The sequence below is a fragment of the Oncorhynchus clarkii genome, chromosome 11 (assembly GCF_045791955.1).
Source record: "Oncorhynchus clarkii lewisi isolate Uvic-CL-2024 chromosome 11, UVic_Ocla_1.0, whole genome shotgun sequence".
Lineage (NCBI taxonomy): Eukaryota > Metazoa > Chordata > Actinopteri > Salmoniformes > Salmonidae > Oncorhynchus > Oncorhynchus clarkii.
In genome coordinates this window covers 14,758,257-14,777,930 of record NC_092157.1, presented here as the reverse complement: position 1 = coordinate 14,777,930, position 19,674 = coordinate 14,758,257, and the positions used below count along the sequence as shown (strand labels likewise).

The 19,674-nt window shown below is 41.6% G+C and overlaps 2 protein-coding genes across 4 annotated transcripts in view; one reads left to right on the top strand and one right to left on the bottom strand.

Moving 5' to 3' along the window:
- The first annotated feature begins 314 nt into the window (after positions 1 to 314).
- On the top strand, positions 315 to 13,420 carry LOC139420246 (mitochondrial fission regulator 1). Its single transcript, XM_071170116.1, has 9 exons — positions 315 to 398; positions 6,276 to 6,373; positions 7,312 to 7,413; positions 10,134 to 10,267; positions 10,454 to 10,692; positions 10,872 to 11,121; positions 11,236 to 11,434; positions 11,578 to 11,640; positions 11,750 to 13,420. The coding sequence occupies exons 2-9, from the start codon at positions 6,338 to 6,340 to the stop codon at positions 11,795 to 11,797; spliced, it is 1,071 nt and encodes a 356-aa protein (XP_071026217.1). The 5' UTR covers positions 315 to 398; positions 6,276 to 6,337; the 3' UTR covers positions 11,798 to 13,420.
- A 2,071-nt stretch (positions 13,421 to 15,491) lies between these two features.
- The window catches only part of LOC139420245 (high affinity 3',5'-cyclic-AMP phosphodiesterase 7A-like), a 42,654-nt gene continuing 38,471 nt past the window's right edge, over positions 15,492 to 19,674 (bottom strand). For all 3 annotated transcript variants that reach the window (XM_071170114.1, XM_071170113.1, XM_071170115.1), the window contains 5 exons: positions 19,551 to 19,642; positions 17,801 to 17,945; positions 17,614 to 17,710; positions 17,402 to 17,482; positions 15,492 to 17,280 (listed from right to left, as the gene is read on the bottom strand). In XM_071170114.1, the coding sequence (XP_071026215.1) occupies positions 16,967 to 17,280; positions 17,402 to 17,482; positions 17,614 to 17,710; positions 17,801 to 17,945; positions 19,551 to 19,642 (729 nt within the window). In that variant the 3' untranslated portion in view covers positions 15,492 to 16,966. The remainder of the gene's footprint in view (positions 17,281 to 17,401; positions 17,483 to 17,613; positions 17,711 to 17,800; positions 17,946 to 19,550; positions 19,643 to 19,674) is intronic.

Genomic DNA, 19,674 nt, shown 5'->3' with positions numbered 1-19,674 from the left:
TACTAATGTATGTATGTATTGTATTTACCAAATTGTTCACAAAAAAAAGACAGTGACAGTAAACTACAGACAAGGAATTGATGTTACTTGATATTTTGTTACTTGCTGTCTGTAAACCAAGACCTTGGGTCCGCGTCCTTTATGACAAGAACTCCAGTTGGTCAGTTGGCCTGTTATTTATTATAATCAACCAATAATAGTATCATAAAGTTATAGTACAAGCCCAGTCTAAACAATGTCTCAATGCCCATTGGTTCATAAAAATTATCCAACAACCCATACGTCAAGAAATAAATATTTTATCCCGCCCACTCACTCCGCCAGGAACGCGGTTACTCAAGACTAGAGTGGAGATTTGGGAAACACATTTTCCCTTGGATGTCGACAAAGTCAGTCTCGTAAGTATTTTTTATTTATCAAATTCGATCCACAAACTTTGCTATGACTTACCTTTCGCTAGACTCGATGTTAACGGTCTACGTTCAAAACGCCTTGGTTAACACGGAGTTTCGTTAGCTATATACAGTAAATGGTTAGTTTAGTTAACGTTAGCCAACCAACTAACATAACTATACTTGCTTAATTACAAAAGACTCAGGGGGATATGTCAGGAGATTCAGTGGTTCAAAACCTAGTTAAGTTTTTCGTCACGCAGTGGATATTTCCAGAAATGTATGGCTTTCGTCCCAAACTTAAGTCAGGCCAGGCTTAGTTACACACAGCAACTTGCTAGCAGTAGTTTGCAAGTCAGAAAGGCCGGTGAGTTGTCTAACGTAGCACTAGCCCGATCATGACTCCTTTCCATTACATTACACATGTCGTTGGATGAAGGCGTCTTCTGTAAGGGAGAGTTTTGGTAAGAGCCCCGACGCTCAATCTGAACATTATTTACAGGCGTCGCTTTATGGTTTTGGAATCAGAAGGACCTACGCCATCATGATATAATACAATAAGCCCGTGACAACAACAAGACAAGCCACACACTGGCCGAATAAATTCAACTACACATACGTTTGTTTCGTCACACAACCGGAGAGCAACATCTGTCCAGTGACATCCACAAAGCAAATATTGCATGCAACAAACCTGCAGCATGGTCAAGCAAGTTAAATGTTTTAGACAGTTTACTAAACAACTACTGATTTAGAACCACAGAGTTACCGCAAGTCAGCAAGAAGACAACAGGAGCACTGCCTCCACTATTCCAGCACAATTTCAACTTAAACATCAACAAGGCTATATATGTTTAGTTTAATACAATGAAAACAAATTTAAAGATACAAAAAAACGATTTAGTCCAATCAGTTGCAAAATATGTGTGTTGCATGCGCAATTTAAACATATTTTTTTACTTGACCCAATTTGTAGACTAGTTGAACGCCAATACCAGCCTCTTCTCTTTCATGTTAGCAAAACGGTCTATGGCTCTGCCATAGAGTATGCTTCTCGTTTTTGTTTTCATAGGCTACCTAGGCTAGCAAGCATTTTAGCTAACTTCCCCTCATGTGCAAAAATGAACCAGAAAAATTCGCCAGCTAGTTAACGTGAGCCTACTAGGTTACATCTAGGCACAATATATGCATTTATGGTTGGTTCAGAATCATTGGCCTGTACAGAGAATTAAGTCAAAAACCACGATCCAAATCCATATCTCCATCCATGGTTTTAGGAAAGTGCAGTTTTAGCATGCTAGTTACACGTTTGTCTGACAATGACATTTTGCGAAAGCCGGGTGTACACTACACAATTTTGGCCATGATTTAGCTGTCTCGGACAAGTTTTTGAGATTGGAGACAAAATCCCCATGTCTTTGCCTATTCAGGTCTTGTGGCCATCACCTACGCTCTTTTCATGTGAGCGGGTCAAAGACGCAATCTGAGGGCTGCGGATCTCTTCTTTTAGCAGTCCCAGACGTCCCTATATTTTCAAACAGGTTTGATTTTATCGGCATAAAATCTGCAATGCTCTTGTAGTGTGAGATGTGCAACGCCAAATTGATCAGCAATAGCCAGTGAGAGCTTGCCAGAGAAGCCAGTGAGATGACGTTTTGCATCACCCAGAGTGTGTAGACCCTCAAGCAGGAGCGACAGCTACTAGTATGCGTTTGTACTTCCCTTCAACAAAAGCAAGTGTCAAATCGTTACAGCTCTGAAGTTCACAAGCAATGTTATTTTTTTCAAAATGTTGGCTAGATATTTAAACTCTGTATGCTACTTAAATCTAATCACATGATAGTTTTTGTGAGACAGCATGGTATCGAAAATCTTCACGACCAAGTGAAGAATCTTGTAGTTTGTGACCACCGTCTCACATCGTTTAATGTGCACACCACTACGTTGGCAACACACTAAAGGAAAGACGGACGTTTAATGGGAGACGCTCAGTGAAAATGGGGTTTTGAAAGTCGTGCAGTGTCCACCCAGCTTTAGAATGTGATTTGATTGGTGTGAATCCAAATCCAAACTGGCATCCCTTGGGGGGTATTTTGCTGCACCAGGACAAACCCCAGTTGATCTCAGCTCAATGCTGTTTGGCTAATATTTGGAAGTAGGGAGAACGTGCATTTAATGGCTTAGACAACGGCTGAAGAAAGTATTTACAGTGCTGAATAACAACTTAAACATAGACTTACTCATAAAAAGAGCAGCTCTTTACTGTATTTGTTGAGTCTCTCTCTAGTCATGGTTTTGAAATCTCACATCAACACCCTATGTGCTTTAATAAAATCAACTATACTGCCGCACCGGCAGTAATGCTTCATGACCACAGTAAAATGTTATGACTGTTGACTCACGGTAATCTCCTCATGCACTCTGGACATGTTAGTAGTACCCAACTCATTAACTATGATCAGGTCACTAATGGCCTGGTACTCAGGGCTCTATTGTCCCTCTAACCACTCTGGATTCAATGCAAATGCAATCAAAAATCACATCAAACACTTATCGTCAAAACAGTATGTTCTTTTAAAACTCACGTCACTGTGATGGATTAGTTTGAAGAAAGAAGTTAATCAGTAGGTTGAAACTGAGTAGAAACATGGTCATTGTGGATGTTTCGAAGCCTAACACAACGAAATGGACAGCGATTTCAAAGGTGATGATTCGTTCAAAACGCCCATATGCATATTAGGGATTATCCATAGTCCTATATGTGAGCCCAAGTCCAAAAATATATATTTATATTTATTTCTTTGCTACTGCTCAAAAAAATAATAATATTGGTTGACCGAACAGTCAACTAATTGGGGTCAGTCCTAAAATAATTTTATTTGGCCTATATTAAGGACAATATCTATTTAATTGTATTTACGGATAGCCAGGGGCACACTCCAACACAAATGCAGTACACAGCAAATTGGCCAGTGTTTCAGTGTAACATTTCTAGTGTTAATTCAGGATTCAATTCACTCTGTAAGAGTGAAATTTACACTCCAATGGTGTATTAGAACCCTCAGTGTTGGTCTTAATAACCAGAGTTATAAAATATTATTTGTCACATGCGCTGAATACAACAGGTGTCGTAGACCTTACCGTTTTAAGGCTTACTTACAAACCCACTAACCAACAATGCGGTTTTAAGAAAATATTTACTAAATAAAGAAAAAAGTAGCACAATAAAATACAATGAGGCTATTTACAGGGTGTATCGGTACCGAGTCATTGTGCTGGGGTAAAGCTTAGTTGAGGTAATTTGTACATGTAGGTGGAGGTAAAGTGACTATGCATAGATAATAAACCGTGAGTAGCAGCAGTGTAAAAACAAAGGGGTGGTGGGGGTGTGAATGCAAATAGTTTGGGTGGCCATTTGATTAATTGTCCAGCAGTCTTATGGCTTGGGGGTAGAAGCGGTTTTGCACATTGGATAGTAAAACAGTCCCATCAATCACGCCGATCATTATCATATTTCCCAACTGCAAGTAGGTTTATTTCTTTTAAAGATTGTTTTAATGCTTTTGCATGTACATTGATTAATTTATTAAACGTATGCTACACAAACATAACATAAATTGTTTTAAACTAATCCAATCAGTTAGTTAGATTTATTGCACCCCTTACTGAAATGGTGGATCCAGTTTAAATTGTTTAGGTCGTCTTCTTATCAACTTTCCTAACCCTGAACGTCATTCTGAATGCAGGTTATGGGTGAATGAAAACTCAAACTGTTGGATTGCCTAACGCTGGCTTGATTCCAAAAGGAAATACATATAACTTTGCAAGCCAGGATAGTGTGACTTGTGGGCATGATGTGGTCTGTAAACCAGAAGTTTCCTAACACCACTGTGTTAGGGTAAAACTAGTCCATCAAATTAAGGCCTTATGTGATGTGTGTATTGTCAAAGAGTTTAATTTTAATGATAGCATTCACCTAGGTACTCACTTGGTGAAAGCCACAGGCCTTTTTAAAAGGAAAGGATTCAATAACCATGTCTCTGTCACTAACAAATATAGTCGTGGGTGGTAATAAAAATGAACTCAAAGAAAAGGCACCCTGGGAAATCTGCAAATGATGCTTTGAACACCCAAAAAGTATTTTACTGTAACCCCTCAGGTGTTCATTTTAGTCGATTTTACTCTAAATTAAGTGTTCTGTTTTACACTGTAGGGGTTGCGCATTACTTTACAATAGAGTTCATTTGAAGAAGTTCATTTGAGCACTAATAGTTGAATGGGGAACACTGCAACAGAGTTAAATCTTTAGCACTTTAAAAAGTGTTATTTTAACACCAGTTCAGTGGGATTCATATGTTCACTGAAAATAGTGTACTTTTTAAAACTGTCAGAGTTTAAATGTACACCATTGATTTCACTGTGTAGGAATGACCAGGAATGCTCTCTTGATGAGTGTGAATTTGTAATTTTTCCTGTCCTGCTAATCATTAAAAATGTACTTTTGGGCGTCAGGTGAAATCTATGGAGGGGGGCGGGGGCCTTGAGAGCTTTCAGACAGGGTCCCTAAAAAGGCAGGGAATAAAACTAGCTGAGAACTCAACTTCACCATATATACACTGAACAAAAGTATAAACACAACATGCCACAATTTCAAAGATGTTACTGAGTTACCGTTCATATGAGAATCAGTCAATTGAAATAAATATTCTAGCGGTTCTTCTTTCTAAGTAAGGGTGTGGCTTAGAAAACCAGTCCGTATCTGGTGTGACACACTGTCGTACACGTTGATCCAGAGCATCCCAAACATTCTCAGTGGGTAACATGTCTGGTGAGTAGGCAGGCCATGGAATAACTGGGACATTTTCAGCTTCCAGGAGTTGTGTACAGATTCTTGTGGCATGGGGCTGTGCATTATCATGCTGAAACATGAGGTGATGGTGGTGGATGAATGGCATGACAATGGGCCTCAGGATCTCATCACGATATCGCTGTACATTCAAATTGCCATCGATTTAAGATGCAATTGTGTTCGTTTATAGCTTATGCCTGCCCATACCTTAACCCCACTACCACCATGGGGCATTTGACATAAGTGAACCGCTCGCCCACTGAACTCCAGTCAGGTCAATACCCTGATGAGGACGACGAGCACGCAGATAAGCTTCCCTGAGACGGTTTGTGCAGAAATTCTTCAGTTGCGCAAACTCACATTTTCATCAGCTGTCTGGTGGCTGGTCTCAGACGATCCCAAAGATGAAGAAGCCGGTTGTGAAGGTCCTGGGCTGGTGTGGTTGTGAGGCCAGTTGGATGTACTGCCAAATTCTCTAAAACAACTGAGGCAGCTAATGGTAGAAATTAACATTTTAATTCTCAAGCAACAGCTCTGGTGGACATTCCTGCAGTCTGCATGCCAATTGCATGCTTCCTCAACTTGAGACATCTGTGGCATTGTGTTGTGTGAAAATTGTTTTCACATTTTAGTGGCCTTTTCTTGTCCTCAGAACAAGGTGCACCTGTGTAATGATCATTCTGTTTAATCAGCTTCTTGATATGCCACACCTGTCAGGTGGATGGATTATCTTGGCAAAGGAAAAATGCTTTCTAACAGGGATGTAAAAAAAATCATGCTCAATTTGAGAGAAATAAGCTTTTTTTGCATATGGAACATTTCTGGGATCTTTTATTTCAGCTCATGAAACATGGGAACAACACTTTATATGTTGAGTTTGTTTTTGTTCCGTATAGTATGAATACAAAGAGAAATCCAAAGTGATGGCTAGGATAAAAACAAACACATTTAGAATATCAGGAGCAAGGCCAAAATATCACAATGCTAACTACAGGTATTTCGACCCCTGTTTGTCTTCCTGTTGTTTCCCCCAGACTACCTCACAAAGAAGATGCTTTCTTGTGTACAACTGCTTCTGTGAAAACACATCGATAGAATGAGTAAAGAAAGTCCAAGAATAGAAATGGACCTGGTAAGTGTTTTCATTTCCCCCATACCATGGAGTACAGTCATGATCAGACTAGATATTATTTACCTAAAGGTCGGCAGTTGGCGATATTGAGTCGTTTTCATTTTACCATCCAAACGCATTGTATGCACTGGCAATACATTCATATCCCTTGTGAACCGTTTCGTACTTAAATCATTCTCCATTCAGGCTGCATAGGCTTCGATTTCCTCCTGAACTTTATTTAATGGTGAAAGCGGAGAAAAACAGGACAAATATGTGTACCACCAGCATGGTAGAGTGGCTAAATGCTAATCCTGGATGTTTGCTGCAACCTGATTGGCTGAACGTGACAATCTGTTTTTTCACCTCTAACCTAAGGCAGCGCTGTATCGCATTAGTGAAAACCAAGATTTCTCAGGGTGGGTCTGCTGGTTTCGACTAGCAGGAGTGACTTTTCTTAGCAGGTTAGAAGAAATTATGCAGCAGGTTTGGATAATTAATGTGGCAGGTTAGGATAATTGTTAAGATTAGGAAAAGGCTTAGTTTGCTAAAATTGTTCCTGAAGCAACTCAAACATATTTAGCTACAACCAAGTCTGCCCTGATTGGTTTTCACCAATGTGATGCCGCTAATAGTTTCGACCTGGTTGGCTGAACGCAATACACAACATCCAGGATTAGCATTTAGCATGGTGGTGGGAAATGGTGTTTTCATAAAGGTATGCATATTTTTCTATTTAAAATAAAATTACGGCTTCTCACCATTAAATAAAGTTAAGGAGGAAATCGAAACCAGACGGTGTAGCAACTACAGTATACCCAGAAGTAGAGGAGGACTGAATGGCATTTCCACTATACTGTACTTCTACTGTACTGTCTTATAAGGCATGATTTAATTGTGATGTTCCGATTATCTTGATTCTAGTACTTAACCATAGACCTGTGTGTTTATTTTGACAGGCCTTTGGCTTTTCAGGCAAGGCGTATGGCTCCTCAAGGAGTATTGTGAGAAGAATAGCCACCAATCTTCCCCTTAAACCATGCCCCAGGGTCCATTTTCAGGTAAAACTGTTTCTGCGACAGAGGAGGCAGGCATATAACATGTCCGCCGCCATACTTTGACGGAGTATGATCTGTGTGGGACATTGTTTCCATGTGACTTTGTTTCCGTGTCTGTCACTGTTTCTGTGTCACTGCTCTTTACCTTGTGCTCAAGTGTCACGTTATCTTGGCGTTCTCTGGCCTGATGTATTCTGATCTAATCACCCTCATCTTGGCGTTCTCTGGCCTGATGTATTCTGTCAAGTCACCCTCATCAAGAGTGTTTGCCAGCTTGTTCATTTGTTTTGATGCTTCAACACTAAACAGAATAGGAAACGTCATGAGACCAATAACATGGACGTAGGTGCTGATTTCCTGTTTAGGGAAGTCGGCTATGTTGCTCCTCATTGGTAATAAAATATCAAGGTGTTTTTTTAATGTTTAGATTTGAAGTCTGATCCCAATTGTATTTTATTTTTTTTTTGCATTAGAAAGTTCCAGTTACACAGAACACAACAGTTTATTTAGATAGTCATGTTATCATTGCCCTGCTCAGTCTTTACATTAATCTTTCCTGTCATTACTGTTTCTTCTTCTCTCCCTCCCTTTAGCTGTCCTTCCTTTCTGTGAGGAATGCAGTATGTCTGTTTTAGGTCAGTTCATCAGGCAACCTACAACAGTAACTTTGTACTGTTGACTAATGTCCCCCCCCCCATTTGCTGCTATAACAGTTACTCTCCACTCTTCTGGGAAGGCTTTCCACTAGATGTTGGAACATTGCTGCAGAGACTTGCTTCCATTCAGCCACAAGAATATTAGTGAGGTTGGGCCTGGTTCGCAGTCAGTGTTCCAATTCATTCCGAAGTTGTTTGATGGGCTTGAGGTCAGGGCTCTGTGCAGGCCAGTCAAGTTCTTCCACACCGATCTCGACAAGACATTTCTGTATGGACCTCGCTTTGTGCAGGGGGGCATTGTCATGCTGAAACTGGATAAGACCTTTCCCCAAACTGTTGCCACAAAGCTGGAAGCACAGAATTGTCTGGAATGGCATTGTATTCTTTAGCTTTAAGATTTCCCTTCACTGGAACTAAGGGGCCTAGCCCGATCTGTGAAAAATAGCCCCAGACCATTATTCCTCCTCCACCAAACTTTACAGTTGGCACTATGTATTGACGCAGGTAGCGTTTTCCTGGCATCTGCCAAACCCAGATTTGTCTGTCGGACTTCCAGATTGTGAAGCAGCATTCATCATTCCAGAGAATGTGTTTCCACTGCTTCAGGGTCCAATGGCAGCACTTGGCATTGCAACGTGGTGATCTTAGGCTGGTGTGCGGCTGCTTGGCCATGCAAACCCATTTCATGAAGCTCCCTACGAACTGTTCTTGTGTTGACGTTGCTTCCTGGGGCAGTTTGGAACTCGGTAGTGAGTTTTGCAAAAGTGGACAGATGATTTTTACACGCTTCAGTACTTGGTGATCCCGTTCTGTGAGCTTGTGTGGCCTTCCACTTTGTGGCTAAGCCGTTGTTTATCCTAGATGTTTGCATTTCACATTGACAGCACTTGACCAGGGCAGAAATGTAATGAACTGACTTGTTGAAAAGGTGGCACCCTATGAGGTGCCCCGTTGAAAGTCCCTGAACTCTTCAGTAAGTCCATTCTACTACCAATGTTTGTCTATGGAGATTGCATGGGCGTGTGCTTTATTTTATACACTTGTCAGCAACAGGTGTGGCTGAAATAACTTTAGAGGTAGATGGATTACTGTACCAAACATTTTGCCTCAATTCCCAGCACCGTTGAAGTTCTTGACACTCAAAAAAGTGTGCCTGACACCTACCACACCCCGTTCAAAGGCACTTCAATATTTTGTCTTGCCCATTCACCCTCAGAACAGAGTCAATTTGTTGAACCATGGATGCTATAAGGTGTCAAGTGTTCCACAGGGATGCTGGCCCATGTTCACTCCAATGCTTCCTATAGTTGTCAAGTTGGCTTGATGTCCTTTGATTAGTGGACCGTTCTTGATACACACGGGAAACTGTTGTGTGAAAAACCCAGCAGCGTTGCAGTTCTTGACACACTCAAACTGATGCGCCTGACACCTACCATACCGCGTTCAAAGTCACTGAAGTCTTTTGTCTTCCAAATTCACCCTCTGAATGGCACACAAACACAATCCATGTCTCGATTGTCTTAAAAATTGATTGGCCTAAAAATCCTTATTTAACCTGTCTCCTCCCCTTCATCTACACTGAATGAAGTGGGTTTAACAGGTGATGTCAGTAAGGGGTCGTAGACTGACCAGGTCAAAGCTTTTGTGGAAAGAGCAGGTGTCCTTAATGTTTTGTATACTCAGTGTGTGTAGGTATAGTTAGATCACCGCTGATAAATAAATACAGGTGAAACACTGGTCCTCTTGGACTGTCCCCTGAAAGGTATCTGTCTTTTTCTATGACTTTAAGCTCATGTTGACAGACAGCATACGAATAGACCTCGACGGGTTGTTGACAGACTGCATAATTAAGAATGGACCTCGACAGGCTGACAGACGGCATCAAAATGGCTTACTTCGGTTCTCAGTGCTCCATTTCTAAAAGTCAACCGTAGCCAATCAAATGTCTGTCAGGGTAGGTTTCCAATAGTGTGAATGAAGTTTGAGTCATGAAAAGAGAATACCTCACGTGGTTAAATAGACAGCATGTTTAGGTGTATTAATTAACATGGCTGCCCTGTGTCTCAGCTCGATCCTTACACTGAGGACAGTAGTGTCCTGAATAGCACCGGGAGACGGAATGGACTGCTGGCCTCTCTGGCTGATGTCTGCTGGATCGACGAGGAGGAGAAAAATGACTGGTTTGGATTTGGGAGACTGAGGTAAGAAAAGAGAGGGCGTTAGCACAGGCAGACGTTCTCAAGCCATGCTGTTGCCCCTGTTTATTGACCCACACTGTGCTTATTAGGGAGTTCCTTTGCGCTTGTTAACTTTCCATGTGTGTATTACTCCATGAATCTCTTTCCTGCTTTCTAATATGGTGCCTGTATACCATCGGTCCCACTCAGGTCAGAGACACCGTCAGGGCTCATGTTTCGTTCTCACCCGCCTCAGCCCAAACAACAACCTTTTCCCAGACGGAGGTCATTACCCAGGCTGCACAAGGCCGAGCCGGAGCCCCAGGGTCAGACCTGCAGCAACGATGAGGCCATCCAGAAGATCAGTGCTCTAGAGACAGAGCTGGCTAAACTCAGAGCCCAGATCGCACAGATAGTACTGACCCAGGAGCAGAACGCACTGACACCAGGTATGAGAGAGAGACCTCAGAACACACACACACTAAAAGGTAAAGAAAACTGTATCTCAGCCCCTTCCTTTGTTGGGTAAGAGTTCTATTTTTTCCACTGTAATGATGTATATCTGCCTGAAGATGGCAGCTTTTCATGGAATAATTGTCAGACTAATCTGTACATTTCTTATCCCCAGGAGGACCTCCCGCCCCAGGTGGCCCTCCTCCACCCTGCGTCCCTCCACCTCCCCTGCCGCCTCCTCCCCCTCCACCCCCACTCATGGGGTTCCAGCAGAGCTTCTCAGTCATTGACCTCATCCAGGAGCGCCGTGGGAAGAAGACTGAGGGCCAGACACTGCTGGACCAGGGGCCCAAGCAGGCAGAGGTTCCCAATATGCTGGACGTGCTCAAAGACATTGGCAAAGTCAAGCTGCGCCCTGCCAAGAGGTAGGCACCGTGTTCATGGTCTGACTTCTACATTACAGAAGATGGACACAACTCTCTTGTTTTATTAACTGAAACCTGTACTGATTTTCCCTTAATCCCTGTGTTCCTGTCCAGACGGCCAGAGGAGAGCCAAGCCAAACCAAGAGAGCCCACAGACGCTGCGTCTCTTATCGCTAATGCCCTGAAGCGCAAGTTCGCCCATCGCTATCGCCACAACAGCAGTGAGGACAAGGAGTTTGACTTCCCAGCCTCTGAACTGAAACCTTTCTGTTCTGAATTCCCCAAGACCAACAAGAAAGTAGAGATTCCCCTGGTAAGAGCAACACGGATACTACATTACTCTCTGTTAGGAATCCTCCTTTTGGGCCTTATCATTTTCCATCTACACTGTATGATTGTGCAACAACAAAGATGTGTGTCTGGGTTGTCAGTTGCTTACCCTTTTCTGTCCTCTAGGTAAGGCAGTCCCGGTTGAAAACCCCAGCCCCTGTAGTGAAACCACGCCCAGACACCCCCCTGGTAAGAGAAGTGCAAGCATGACAAACCTTTTTGGTTTATAAAGGTTTCTGATCTAATATTTGATACGTTTGGAAACTCATTTGCTCCTGTCTCTTTTCCCATCCTGTAGTTTGGGCAGCACATGTTGAAATCTACTGGCAAGAGAAATCTCCTCTGAGCACCCACAGAGGTGGGATGGAATTCTGGACTTGTTCAGAGTTCTGGACCTTCAGACAGTCGTGGACACTTTAAGTGCCTTATGAAGCGGTTTGTCAGCTGTCTCTGGATGGACACATGGTTTCTGACTAGATATTTAGTTCATCTGCTCTCCATTCCTGCTCACCAACAGTGTTGCATTGCCTCAGTCTTCTTCAGTTCTTGCACTTTGATAACATACAGGATCTGTTTTTGTGTGTACCACTTCGATTTTAACTTGTTTTAATCAAATGTCTATTTTTGTTTCTTAAATGATGCCAGTTTCAAAGTCTTTGATCTTAAAGGTCAAACTTTGCTGTACATTTGCTGTACATCTTTATTTTTTGTTATCATAACTAAATTCCAATATGAGGCACACCAGTATTTTATGTTCTGGATACACACGGACACTACAGACTCCTAACATTCCTCTCAGCTGACAACTGTTCATAACTACATTTATATATGGGAATGAACCTTCTCTAAATCACAGATGGAAAGGTGTATCCTTTTTGCATGCCCTTCTCAAGGCAGTTGTATTCCTCTTTGCCTCACTGGGTATTTGCTGTCTACTGCTTGCTGTGGGTAGAGAGAAATGTATGCAGAGGAGAGGGAACACTTTGTCATTTGGTCCCTCTTGTAGAGTATTGGGCCATTGACTAGAATGCTATTGACAAAAACAGTCTAATTTCTGATTTCTAGATCTCTTATTTATGTTTTGAACTGAATTTAGTTAATACTTGATACAAATAATGAAGTTGTAGCTGTTATCAATGCTATCAAAGCATGTATGGTTGAGATGTAATTGTATTTATGTTTTGTTTTAGACTGGCTCTCTTTTTAGCTTTTTTGAGTTGAACTGGGACCAGTTCTGTTTCTGGAAACACTGTTACCATACAGTACCTCAGTATGAAGACTGGACCAAATGAATCTATGGTGACAGTGTTGTCTTAATGCAGTCTGGGGGGAACAAGGTTAGTGTTGAACTAAAGCTTAACACTGGGGTCTACCAGTCATTTTAACTACAACTTACCAATGCTGGGCATGATTATTATTTTTGTTCCATTGTGTTCCTGATCTGGCATTATCATTCAGTTGTATTTTGTTATGGTTAGAAGCCAAATGGTATCTGGGGATTTAGTGCTACTTGATGACAAGCTGAGTATCCCTCTGTTTATATCCAGATGCCTTGATGCTAATAATATTTCATACCATAACCACTGTTCCTCCTTGGATATATTATGTTGCTGGTTAAGAATTTCATACTTCATATTTTTTGTGGCATAACAAAGGTGTTCTCTGCACACCTTGACACAGACATGGCATGACCAATATGACTATTTAGGGGGAAAACATTTCAGATAAATCTAACACTAAGACAATCAATAACCAGTGTGTTTATCATTGACATACTGTATGTGCTGTACCGATATCTATTTCCTGCTCAGTGTGTTTAAGCTTTGAACTTGAACTGCATGGTGGGAGAACATGGACAACTCAACTGTCAGTGATACTTGATGTAAAACACCATCTGTGTTGTGAAATGTCTTCCATACTTGAAAGAAAATTCATGAATAAAACCAAAATGATACTTGTGTGCATGGAATGTTTGTCCAATCAATGTCACCTCAAGATACGTCTTGGGTAAATAAAGTGGATTGTTTCCACATTGCCTGAGCTAGAGTTCGACCAATTAATCGGAATGGCCGATTTCAAGTTTTCATAACAATCGGAAATCGGTATTTTTGGAAACCGATTTGTCCTGTTTTTTTTTTTTTTACACCTTTATTTAACTAGGCAAGTCAGTTAAGAACACATTCTTATTTTCAATGACAGCCTAGGAACGGTGGGTTAACTGCCTTGTTCAGGGGCAGAACGACAGATTTTTTACCTTGTCAGCTCGGGGGATTCAATCTTGCAACCTTACAGTTAACTAGTCCAACGCTCTAACCACCTGATTACATTGCACTCCACGAGGAGACTGCCTGTTACGCGAACGCAGTAAGCTAAGGTAAGTTGCTAGCTAGCATTAAGCTTATCTTATAAAAAACAATCACTAGTTAACTACACATGGTTGATATTACTAGTTTATCTAGCATGTCCTGCGTTGCATATAATCGATGCGGTGCGTATCGTTGCTCCAATGTGTACCTAACCATAAACATCAATGCCTTAAAATCAATACACATAAGTGTATATTTTTAAACCTGCATATTTAGCTAAAAGAAATCCAGGTTAGCCGGCAATATTAACGAGGTGAAATTGTGTCACTTGCGTTTATTGCATGCAGAGTCAGTGTATATGCAACAGTTTGGGCTGTCTAATTTGCCAGAATTGTATGTAATTATGACATAACATTGAAGGTTGTGCAATGTAACAGGAATATTTAGACTGATGGATGCCACCCATTCAATAAAATACTGAACGGTTCCGTATAACGTTTGTTTTCAAGATAGTTTCCGGATTCGACCTTATTAATGACCTACTGCTCGTATTTCTGTGTGTTACTTTATAAATCAATGATTTGATAGAGCAGTCTGACTGAGCGGTGGTAGGCAGCAGCAGACTCGTAAGCATTCATTCAAACAGCACTTTCGTGCGTTTGCCAGCAGCTGTTTATGACTTCAAGCCTATCAACTCCCGAGATTAGGCTGGTGTAAAGATGTGATGTGAAATGGCTAGCTAGTTAGTGGGGTGCGCGCTAATAGCGTTTCAAACGGCACTTGCGCTGAGATTTGGAGTAGTTGTTCCCCTTGCTCTGCAAGGGCCGCGGCTTTTGTGGAGCGATGGGTAACGCTGCTTCGAGGGTGGCTGTTGTCGTTGTGTTCCTGGTTCGAGCCCAGCGAGGAGAGGGACTGAAGCTATACTGTTACACTGGCAATACTAAAGTGCATATAAGAACATCCAATACTCAAAAGTTAATGAAATACAAATGGTATAGAGAGAAATAGTCCTATAATAACTACAACCGAAAATGTCTTACCTGGGAATATTGAAGACTCATGTTAAAAGGACCCACCAGCTTTCATATGTTCTCATGTTCTGAGAAAGGAACTTTAACGTTAGCATTTTTTTTTTTTTTACATGGCACATATTGCACTTCTCCAACAATTTGTTTTTGCATTATTTATGAGGCTACATTTATTTTATTGATGTATTATATTAGATTAAAAATAAGTGTTCATTCAGTATTGTAATTTATTACAAATGTATAAAAAATTAAATGTAAAAAATAAAAATAATTTAAAATATATTTTTAAAATCGGCCGAATAATTGGTATCAACTTTTTTTGGTCCTCCAATAACCGGTATCGGCGTTGAAAAATCATAATCGGTCGACCTCTAGCCTGAGCCCAGTAATCCCAAGCATCAAGGTTGAACAGTGAATGACTACAGTTCATGTCCCCAGGAGGGTAATATGCCATTTAGCAGATGCTTTTAACCAAAGTGACTTACTCATCTGTGCATACATTTTACGTATGGGTAGTCCCGGGAATCGAACCCACTTCCCTGGCGTTACAAGCAACACCAACTGAGCTACAAAAGGACCAAACGGTGTATGATGTTGAACAGTAAGATCTATTCCTTACATTTCTAGCTACAATGAAGATTTCACCTCAATACATATGACTTCTATCACAGTCAAAGTTCACTTGGATCAGTCTCAGTAACAGTCATTCATGTCAACTTGTTTTATCAAAATGTAAACGGCAACAAGCATGTATCAAAAGGTCAATACGGCAAATCCTGTACAAAATGGCTTGACAAGTCTTCTTCCCAAAATGGCTGTCGCAACAAATTGTAAACAGTCTTACAGCGAAAATACTAAAAATCAGCTAAAATAGGAAAAAGCACCTGTTATTAAAATCTTTGTGCAGTCTACAGAATAAAAAATAAAAAAATGTATAAATGGAGATGGAATGTAAAAAAAACTAAAAACGTTTATATACAGAATGTGTTTGAGTTCAGTTTTTCCTCACAAAAAGGCAAAAGAAAATCAGACAGTGCATTAAGAGGACAAGCACACGATGTACTTCATGAGATTACTAGAAGAACTAGTGGTAGGGAGCTGGTTTGGTCACTTAGCGCAGTGTGCATAGTTATAAGGCATCAGTACAGCAGTCCTAGGTTGCATGTGGCTATGATGATAATGAGAGACATTCTGAGAGAGTCCCATTCAGTAGAAGTAAACAGCTGTTTCACAGGTAGCTAAACCACAGTAAACTTCCCTCCTACAGTCCACTCTGCGTGAGTGGTGTTGTGATGGGAGTTTTCAGATGGGGTGGGTGTACTATGCCTCAGTGACTGGTCCAGGGTTAGAGGTCATGCATTCTCTACAGTCACTGACAACAATGCTTCTTCATATTAGTTACATTCTAGAATACCATTCTGTCTAACCCAAGTTCTCTCAGAACAGAAGTTGTGTGTCCAATATTTCAGTCTTTTGGCAGTGCAAGGAAGAGATGAATACAATGGAGCACAGGGGGTGTTTCTTTATGGCATCTGGTGTGTGTGTATCAGTCAACTTCAGCAGTGTGCCGACAATTCAAACACTAGTGGTTCTTCGCATCTGTGCTTAGAAGGGATATCGCACAACCATAATGATTCATTTCGAATGGACAACAAGGACAAACAAACAAGACATCTGTAAACAGTCTTCATAGAGGCAGCAAAAGGACTGGGCTTGTCACATTATCTTCAGGAAGAAGATTCCTTACAAACGCATCAACACACATCACGGCATCTCTGTGCGGTCTTTAGAGAGCATCTCTTCAATACTCAGTGTGTTTCAAATCCTCCTACAGAACTTTGTTTGAAAATGGCACTTCGCCTTCAAAATGGTGGTGTTACATTAGTAAGGCTAAAACTACAGAGGACAAATAAATAAATAAAATAAGCCAATAAAAATACAAAATACAGCAGCAGTATCTATGTATGTCAAGGAAAGGAATTAAAACATAAATAAATAAAATCTGTGGTTTGTCAAATATGGGAGGCAAAGGCAACAAAAACATGAGTACTGTTCTGGTGGGGCAGTGGGAGTAGGGGGGGGTTAAATGCCATACCCCGCTCCTCCCACCCTCTCCCCAGTGTGTGTCGAGGCTAGCGGTTAAGGGTCAGGGGTCAGGATTCTAAGGGCAAACATGGAGTGTCAGGACTCTTTGCTTCCCTGAGGTATTTCTTTGTAGTTGGTTTCTCCTGTGGCTGTTGCCGTGGTGACAGCTATGGGTTCCGCAGCAGAGGCAGACTCTGGTTCTGACTCGGTGACGGCGGGCGTTGACATGGTGAAGAAGGCAGGGCTGCTAGGGTCCAGCTCCTCGGGGCTAGAGGACCCCTCCTGCTGTACTAACCCACCCCAGCTGGCCTTGTTCAGCCCCAGGTGGCCCAGCATGGTCTGGGACAGACGTGTGTCAGAGAACCGGCCCCACTCAGCAAACAAAGGCTCCACCACGTACGTCATGAAACCTAGGAAGGAAGAAAGGGATAGGGAAACACACAGGGTTATAGATGCAGGCCTAAGAGAGCTTCTGGTTTATATCAATGTATTGTAGCTAGTACTAAACTAGAAATCGTCATAAAAACTTACCAATTTGAATGTTTGCCATGGAGTTACTCTGGCTATCACACAGTGGACTGACTTCAAGTCGGTGCTTCTTCTCAATGTCTCCTACAGAGGGATAGACAACACAGCACACACTGATCAGAAATCAACAGGATAGGTGAAAAGACTGCTGGAGATTAAGAAGGGTAGAGGGAGAATGATAATGATACAGAATGAAAGGAAGAACGAGAGAATACCTTGGTGGAAGAACTCTTCTGTCACTTTCTCACTCCACTGTTTGCTCAGCTCCCAGGGTCTGCAGGGGTTGCAGATGTCCGCACACTTCAGAGCCATCTGCAAGGAGTTAGAGACAAAATAGCCAGTCAGACCCCACAGTTTCCAGCTGATAAGATCCAAAATTGCTGGTTCTACCCAGGCACACACCTGGAGGATGAAGTGTCGGTGGCTGGCGTTGCTCAGGTACAGGTCATCCTGGTCCAGGTGTGTCCTGAACTTCCCCAGGTACTCGTTCTGTCTGCTGATGTCAGTGGCTAGGATAAGAGAACCCAGTTGGTGCTCCATCTTCAGCCTGAGGAGATGATGAACAGAGGAATTCATTAAAATATGCTTTAAGCGTTTTACTACCATACTCAATACTCTAAGTGTACAACAACTCATTACCTTGATCTTTAAAACCTCTTAAATGTAAAGTCCCCATATTTGGGGACCCTATTTGATTTTTAAAAATTCAATTCAGTCTGATTTGAGAACAGTCTGGTATGAGAACAGTCTGGTATGAGAACAGTCTGGTATGAGAACAGTCTGGTATGAGAACAGTCTGGTATGAGAACAGTCTGGTATGAGAACAGTCTGGTATGAGAACAGTCCCTATCTCCAAAAGCAGGTTGTCTGCGGAAAGATGAGTCTCTTGGCTATTGATTGGTGCCTTCAAATCTTTGGTGTGACTTACTACCACATATGGGCATTAGAATTTATAAGGGCAGGGTGAGCCGATGACCTCATTTTAAGATGGCTGCTACCTACATTATGTTAAGCGTTGTCAAGCATAAACAAAATAAACACGGAATACGTTGACACACTGAAAGCCGGGACTCCACAGAGCATGAGGATGTCTTATTTGTCTGCCTGTGACCTACCGTTACTGATCACCAGCCCTGAGAGTCAATATGTTAATTTTACACAACATTTTCACCAAACATCTTACAAGATAAGCTTCCATTTGGTCTGTGTTTGAGCAAGAGCTACATGGGGGGGGGAGATCACACCTAGCCTGATGGATTCTGTTAAAAATGGAACATGTTTCAAGTTAAAACTGTAGTTCTTTTGTATCCTGTTTAGTGAATGATTACTCTGAGTAGTTTAGGCCATGAAACGGTGTACGCTCATTTAGAAAGGTTGACCTAATCAGATGAGGAAACTGCCTTGGATCAGAGCAGGGTCAGGCCCAGAAGATGGATAGCTAAACAATAGTGAATAATAACTTTCCAGTGTGCAAAAACAGTGCAATTACCACATTTGGACACTGCATGTACACCTTGAATGTTTCCTGGATGCGCCATAACCCAACCAAAATGTTCGGGTGAAGTTGATATGGTAGAAATGGTGTTTTTATACTGAACAAATAGCATTTAGGGATTGCAAATATGTAATAGCACTGGAATGATCTAATTTACAGACATATGCCACTTTGGAGAGGTTTAGGGACACTTGGAAACGTCCCGTGACCATACCTGACACCACTTACTAAAACATCTACCCATTTCCAGTTGTTAGATCTATCAATCCCACTTTTTTCTGATACTGTTCACATGTTGTGGAAACCATCCGACATGTTTCCAGCTCCTGTCATCAATAATTCACTTATAGCTTGTCAATGAAAGATCACTTGTGTACAGTGAACTATGTAACTGCTCTCAATCTTCTGATCCCTCCTCATAATCTCCCAGATGTCTCCTTTCCAAATATACCAACTCAATCTTCTGATCACTCCTCATAATCTCCCAGATGTCTCCTTTCCAAATATACCAAGTTTTTGCATGTCAGAATCCTACATTAATATCAGTTACTTTTGGGTATGTCTATTTAGGCAGAAATCGACATTTTGCCATTACATTTAATTAAAAACAGAGTCATTAAATCACTTGGCACTGGGAAAAGAAATGTGCAGACTGACCCGTCCTCAGCAGGCAGGTGGGAGAACAGGCCGGTCTCTCTCAGCAGACCTACTGCAGACCTCCAGTGATGGTTCTCCAGAACAGAGGAGTTCTACAGACACATTAGCATTTTTAGAACGCTGT